Raw genomic sequence first — 7,736 nt, 5'->3', positions numbered from 1 at the left:
CATTTTTAAAAACATTACATGATATAATACTTATGAAGTAATAAACAATACATACAGTCCAGATAATATGAAAGGAGTAGCTGATTAAATATTCTAACAAGATTTTCAATCTTCAATCATCTCCTTCCCTGCAATAGTAATAAAGTCTTTTATCCTTTTGTCAGGACCATTGGCTTCTTTCCTGACACTGTAGCAGGGACAGGAAATAAACACATGAATAGTAATGTATTGCAGCAGACACAGGAAACTAACATATGAATAGCAATATATTGTAACAAACACAGAAAACTAACACATGAATAGTACATAATACAAGTCACAACATCATGGGAGACACAATGCATGTGTAACAACAAGTGAAGTGGATAGACTGCTGGTTCACATTGTTGCAAGACTATGCTCAAAATCACCAAATAGAATTCAGAAAAAATAATCCACCTAAAATTATAAGTATTTTGTATATTTTCATACATGTCTAAAACAGACAAAGATTCATGTTCTGAGGAAAATTGCATAGAAAAATGGAATTATGTCATTTTCTACAGAAAAAAAAAATCATGTTCAGACTTGTTCATGTTCTGAGGTTCTACTGTACTCAGAGATACAAACATGATTCTATAACAAAAAGTAAAATGACATTTTTTAGAAAGTTTCATCTCTATTACAATACACAAAAATAAGTTTGCATTATGATATATGCTTATTGTAGTAGCTATACATACTTGAGTAGGATAGTTAAGGTATCCTACAGATGAGTTGGAGAATCCCATGGTGCCGACAGTGAGGAAGGCAATAGCAGCATAGGTCCTCAAAGGTATTCTGATAGAGTAGAACAATATCAACCAAATAATGTTTTGTTTTTGTTCCTTCACAAAAATAAACTATTATTATTATAATGCACAGATCAAATATCTAATTTATGTATTCATTAACCCCTTAGTGTATAATCTAGTCATACACATACATCTGCATAATGACATTTATCCAATAATTAAACATGGTATCCACATCTTCTTTCCATATAAAAACAAAAATGTTACATTTGTATTCTGATACATATGCAGCTTATAATAATATGATATTATATCCATTATTCACTTACTAAAAATAATACACTATAAACTAATGTAAGTACAAAACAGACACTAACTTTCTGGAGATACCCTCACCAGACAACAGTAACTGAATGAGAGCAAAGAGAGTGTAGTAAGCAAACTGCACCAGCGTCAGGTACCACCCATATGGCTGCATCCCATCTAGGGTGAAGATCAGTTCCTGGAGAGCAAAAAACTTTATTCCATATCCTATCACTAACTGTATCACTATAATTTTGGTGTCTAAGGACACACACAAAGTCACAATATTACAGACTGATGCTCTCACTTCTTGACTGGTCTAAATAATCAGACTCTCTTTAAAATGCATTTATAATGACACCTGAGACTATGAAATCAAACTAATCTGGTATCTTACCACTAAACAATGGTGTAGCTAGAGAGCAAGAAATCTTACAGTAGGTTGGAAGCAAGAAATATTACTTTACATTTAAAAATAAGATGAAAATACAAAGAGTACTCATCAAGAGTTAGTGGAAGTGTTAGCTTGTGTTCTCAAATACCAAACAACACTGGCAAAAAAAAGAAAAAAAAATGTAGTTATGGACCAATATTCCTACTCATACTACATAGTGTTCATGATAGTTACCACAATCAACAACAAAAATGGCAGTCAAGAATTGTAAATATACGGTTTCACTAAAATGTTCATACAGTTACTAAATACATAGACAAATACACACAAAACTGATCAAACCTACCAGAACATATCCATACATGAGGTAGAAGATGAACACAAAAGATGTCAACAAAGTTAGCTGCAGGGGGACAGGAAATTCAGAAACTGGCAAGCTGAAGAACCTGACCACTTTCTTGGACAACTGAGGTCCTGGTCCAGCCTCTCCTAGGCTCACGCTCACACTCTCCTTCTGACTCATTCTTTTTCCTGAAATGTGGGACAAGGTGATATTTTAGACAAAGCACACAAAAAATGCTCTCAAATCAAACTAAATAATATCATAAGACAAAACCTCTGAAATATCTGTTAAGGATACAGCACTTCACACTGTATTGTTTACCTCTCAATAGCATTACTGAAATACATATGTACTGAAAAACTTGGAAGATGGGAAGAATTGGACAAAGACTGAACAACTGACATGACACTCAAAGTAATGGAAGTCTGATACATTACATTTTAGACAAAGATAATCACCAAGGCCTCACTCAACTATGGTTGTCCATAACTGTCTTGTCACTAATATAGCATAAATGAGTGCCATCCTAGATTATGTATGTTGATGCAGGGGTGGCAGTAATGTAGCAAACACTAATAGCTTGGAGATGCTCTTTCTTTATTAACTATTTACTTCTGTTACACTACAAGTCCCTCAGAAGCAGGAACAGTAATTCAATGGTTTATGGATAAATTGAGGCAAGCATAAAAATAGTTGTTATAGCCTAATTTTGAGGTGCTGATTTCAGATTTGAAAGCAATTTTCAATCATCACCTCTAGTTTTTGAGATATACATGTATACATGCACATGAATATGTACATACATTCAGGGCTACCAGATGTGTCCTATATAGGATATTGTGTGTTTTTTTAATTAGAAATTTTTGAAATTGAGGTCTTTTTAGAAAATTTACATGTCCTGTTTTTACTAAAAGCATCTGGCAACCCTAACATGCAATGCGGGTGAGTACACCAGTAGCCCTGTCCCTACGTCTCTAACAAATACGGATCTCCTTCCTTCATCAGATGAAGAAATGCCTTCAGGGGAAAAATCTGCCAAGGAAATATCTTCTGAAGACAATGTCTCTGTTTATTCAGGAGCAAGTGGCAACGAGCCCCACTGGATCACACAGAAAGACCTGAATGACCTTGCCCATGATTTGTATCTAAGCAGCAGTCAGAGCTCCTGGCACTCCGGCTTAAGCAGCGGAACCTGGCCAAGGCAGACGTAAGTATCACCAGTTTCAGGACATGGAACAAAAACTTCGCTTCATTATTTGACATGGAAAATAGGTTGTGCTACTACATAAATGTCTCTGCCTTGTTCACCTTACCTTGGTTTCCCACACATTCCCTCAGACTGGCATCTTTTCATAGACTCTTCCAAGCGAAGTCTCAAGGCTGTGTTTCTGCACAATGGGGATAAATACCCCAGCATTCCCATTACCCAATCAGTCCATCTGAAGGAGTCATATGATAATACAGAGCTCCTTTCAGAAGCTGTCAAGTACAACCAGTACCAGTGGAGTCTCTGTGGTGAACTCAAGATCATTGGGCTCCTTAAGGGTATGCAAGCAGACTGCACAAAGTACTGTTGCTTTCTCTGTCTTTGGGACAGTCAGGCTGTATCCAAACACAACAAGCAAAGGACTGGGGATCTAGGAGCAATTTTGTGCCTGGTGAACAAAGTGTCCAAGAAAATCCTCTGGTAGACATGAACAAGGTGATTCTTCCTCTTCATATCAAGCTAAATTTAACAAAGAATTTTGTGAAGGCCATGGACAAAAATGGCACTGTCTTCCAAAACTTGTGCTCTCTGCTAAGCTCAAGGAGGGCATCTTCATCAGACCTCAGATCCGAAAGGTGATGAAGGATATGAACTTTGAGGAGCTTCATACCTTAAAGGAACTGAGAGCATGGGAAGCATTTAAGTCAGTCTACAAAGGCTTCCTTGGCAACACTTGGGTACCAGATTACCAAGAGTGTATTGAGAAATTGTTAAAGTCTTATGAGGATATGGGGTGCTGAATGTCACTCAAAATTCACTTTCTCCAGTCCCACCTCGACTTCTTCCCTCAGAACCTCGGGGCAGTGAGTGATGGGCATGAAGAAAGGTTCCACCAAGATATTACTAAGATGGAGAGCAACTACCAAGGCTAGTGGAAACCCATCATGATGGAGGACTTCTGCTGGATGCTCCTGCATGATGATACAAAATAACTCACTTCTAACTGTCTACTGTACTATGATTTGTGTGTATTGTGTTTTACAAATCATTTAGTTTCATCAATGTTCTGTGTCTATGTTGTTTTTTTTTGTAATATGTCTTTGTAACAGATGTAATAAACACTTTATATTTTGAATTTATATACGGTATAACTGAAAAAAGATATGTGAAAAAAACTAGAGGTGATAGCTCAAAATTGTTCAGAAATTTGAATTCACCACATCAAAATAAGCAAAAAACAACTATTCACATCCTTGCCTCAAAGCAAAAAAAATAATCTTTTTTGTAAACCAGTGTTATCTATGTGTGCCACATCTGTATAATGAATATTCTACAAATTAACTAATGAAAAATAGTAAACAGCATTTCAAGGAAATGTTACTTCCAAAATATTACAACTGCTATTCCAGTTTACTGTGCATTGGGAAGGAGACAATGAAAAATTTAACAGTATATGAAAAGTGGTTTAAACCAAAATATCATATGACGAGATATTGACAACCTTGATTTGGACTGCTTGGTTATATGCCACATAATATATATGTATATATATATATATATATATATATATATATATATATATATATATATATATATATATATATATATATATGGTATATATATGGAAAAAGTAAAGAATGCCACCTCCTTCCTAATCATTGAAACAATCATGTAAGGTGATATAGTACTTGCTATACAACATGTCTGTATTTTCAATGTGGGGATGGCTTTTGTAAGGGCATAGTAATTAAATTAATATTCCGGTGCCTTCAGAATTGAAGTTCACAATGATTTGGTTTTTGGTATTTTTATTTAGTGTCTGCATTTTGGTTAGGCTGGGTTAGTGTTCATGGTAAGGTTAAGTTAGGTGGATGGTTAGGTTTGGTTAAGATAGTTTAGGGGGGTGTTGGCTAACAGGTTATGTTAAGTTAGGCTAATTTCATCCAAAATTATCCATGAATTTTTACATTTTCCATTTTTTGGGGGCAAGGTTAGGTTAGGTTAGGTGGACGGTTAGGTAAGGTTAGGATAATTTCACCCAAAATTATCCATGAAATTTTACATTTTCTATTTTTTTGGCAAGGTTAGGTTAGGTTAGGTGGACAGTTAGGTAAGGTTAGGATAATTTCTGCGAAAATTATCCATGAATTTTTACATTTCCCAAATTGTTCCTTAAAAAACGGCAGTTATTGTCCTTAAATTGTCTTTTGGATCGCCATATCTCGCCTCTTTTGGCTCCCACCCCCTCGTAAAACCCTCGATTCCCCACAGTTCCCCAAGCTTGCTGAGGCAGGTGGGGCGTTGGGATGGAGGAAAAGGGGGAGGTCCTATTCTGCACTTTTACCAAATCTCTCATATATATATATATATATATATATATATATATATATATATATATATATATATATATATATATATATATATATATATATACATATCATAAACCCAAATTGCCTACACAGTACGAGACATCTAAGACGTGAACATCCTATCTTGTAAATCACAGCACAATGGTAACGCATGAGCTGCCCTGTGGTGCTCTGTGCGGCCACGTCACTTCACAACAGATACTCTACCACTCTTCCTCACGCATCACTTAATTGTTTGGACACCCGCCGGGGTACCTTTTGTCCCCGTGTCACCCAAATACTAAACTCAAAGTATACGTCCCACCCGCTCTCCTGGATTCCCAGCTCCTCCTTCGCAGCTCCTGGCTCCTGCACTCAACTGATTTGTCTTCAGTCTCTTGAACTCTCTTCACATGTATGAAGCCACGCTATTGGTCAACAAGGGAAAGAGTAAGAAAAGATAAGTGGAGGAAATGGGATCAAAATAGGAGATAGAAAGGAAATATATGAAAAATAGAGGAAATTGAAATAAAACAGGATATAAATAAAACAAAATAGAAAGAAAAATGGATAAGGAATAGAGGAATAAGAGGATATAAGGACACTCCCATATGGATATGGCCACGTGTGTTATTCACCACGGCCGTCTGCTGGTCACTCAGCTATCCTTTCCCCTAAGGAAGGAACTCAAAGCTCATATGCTGACCGATCTTCGGGCAGGACTGACACCACATCACACACCACACACATGGGAAAGCTAGGCCACAACCCCGCGACGTTGAGTTACATGAACTTACATCCCGTACCTATTTACTGCTAGGTGAACAGGGCTACACATTTAGAGGCTCGCCTATTTGCCTCTCGGTTTCCTGGACTCGAACCCGGGTCCTCTTGGTTGTGAGACGAGCGTGCTAACCAGTAAGTTCCACTCCACTACGTACGTGGTGTAATTCACCTCGGTCGTCTGCTGGTCACCCAGCCCATGGTACAATAACTTTTTGATATTGTACCATGACCCAGCCAGTCTTCCCCATTACGGAGAGAGCTCAGACCTTATAGACCGATCTTCGGGTAAGACTGAGACCACAACATGTTCCACACACCGGGAAAGCGAGGCCACAACCCCTCAAGTTACATCACGTACCTATTTACTGCTAGGTGAACAGGGGCTACATTAAGAGGCTTCCCCATTTACCTTGCCGCCTCCGGGACTCGAGCCCGGACCCTCTCGATTGAGTCGAGCGTGCTAACCACTACACAACGCGGTGGTGTGTGTTTAATTATTTGGCCATCACCCTAGCTGGCATGGGTATTAGGCCAATTTTATATATTTATTAATTAAATTTATTTTAGTCTTCTTTGAATTTGGCAGTTTTTAATATATACAATTGTTAATTTACTTAATGTAGTTTTTAATAGTTTTTTTTTATTTCTATCTATTTTTTTCATTATTATTCTTTAATAATAACATTATATACACTCATAATTTCATACACGATTCATTAACACAGGGATCCTACTCCTATCATGTGTATGTGTACTTGTATTTGCCTAGTTGTACTGTACCGGGGTTCGAGCGGGGCTCATGCATTATTGTGTTAATATTGTCTCCATATCTTCATTTATATAATTATTCTTTAAAGCTATGCACATCACGTGCTGTAACAACTTCATAATTCAATGTATTCCATATTTTTCCACCGTTCTATGTGGAAAACTGCATTTTCCAATATCCCTTCATACACTTTTCTTCCTATGCTTTGCATACGTACGTCCCTCCAGCCTCTTCTGTCACCAGTACCGCGTATTGCTTGTCTATCTTTTCAATGTCATTAACTATTGTATACAATGTTATATTGTCTCCTCTTTTTCTTCTATCTTGCAAGGGTGTGTGTGTGTTATTCACCGCTGTCACCTACATGGTCACCCAGCCAGCAATATTTCCCTACAGAATACGAGATTATTAGAATGCCATTTGGCCATGTGTGTGGGTGTGTGTGTGTGTGTTGTTGTTGTTGTTGTTTATCAACAGCGTACGTGGCTTCATAATTATAATCATGTGCGCGTCAAAACAGTTGCATTAGAGATACCCAACATGGCTTTAGATCAGGGAGGTCCTGTCTTACAAATTTGCTCGATATCTTAGAATATATTACCAAGGAGTTAGATGATGGAAATAGCATAGATGTTATATATCTAGATTTAAGCAAGGCGTTTGATAAGGTACCGCATAGGAGGCTAGTGTACAAATTGAGACTACATGGGATAGGGGGTAGGTTAGTTGATTGGATTAGTGAATGGCTTTCTGATAGGAAACAGAGAGTAGTATTAAATGGGGCAATGTCTGAGTGGAAGGAAGTGGTTAGTG

The 7,736-nt window shown here is 37.3% G+C and overlaps 1 protein-coding gene across 11 annotated transcripts in view; it reads right to left on the bottom strand.

Annotated features, from left to right (window-relative positions):
- Window positions 1–6,544, bottom strand: part of LOC123498480 (adenosine 3'-phospho 5'-phosphosulfate transporter 2-like) — a 24,114-nt gene extending 17,570 nt beyond the window's left edge. The window contains exons 1-4 of one of the 11 annotated variants that reach the window (XM_045245607.1): window positions 6,513–6,544; window positions 1,817–2,001; window positions 1,151–1,275; window positions 723–819 (exon numbers count right to left, since the gene is read on the bottom strand). In XM_045245607.1, coding sequence (XP_045101542.1) covers window positions 723–819; window positions 1,151–1,275; window positions 1,817–1,993 — 399 coding nt within the window. In that variant the 5' untranslated portion in view covers window positions 1,994–2,001; window positions 6,513–6,544. Of the gene's footprint in view, window positions 1–722; window positions 820–1,150; window positions 1,276–1,816; window positions 2,002–3,853; window positions 5,347–5,478; window positions 5,571–5,596; window positions 5,764–6,006; window positions 6,032–6,165; window positions 6,389–6,512 lie in introns of those variants that run through there. The other 10 variants (XM_045245600.1, XM_045245601.1, XM_045245605.1 and 7 more) reach the window with 10 other exon arrangements.
- Window positions 6,545–7,736: the final 1,192 nt, after the last annotated feature.

Source organism: Portunus trituberculatus, chromosome 48 (genome assembly GCF_017591435.1).
Source record: "Portunus trituberculatus isolate SZX2019 chromosome 48, ASM1759143v1, whole genome shotgun sequence".
In the NCBI taxonomy this organism is placed as follows: domain Eukaryota; kingdom Metazoa; phylum Arthropoda; class Malacostraca; order Decapoda; family Portunidae; genus Portunus; species Portunus trituberculatus.
This window is presented reverse-complemented; position numbering and strand designations above follow the sequence as displayed.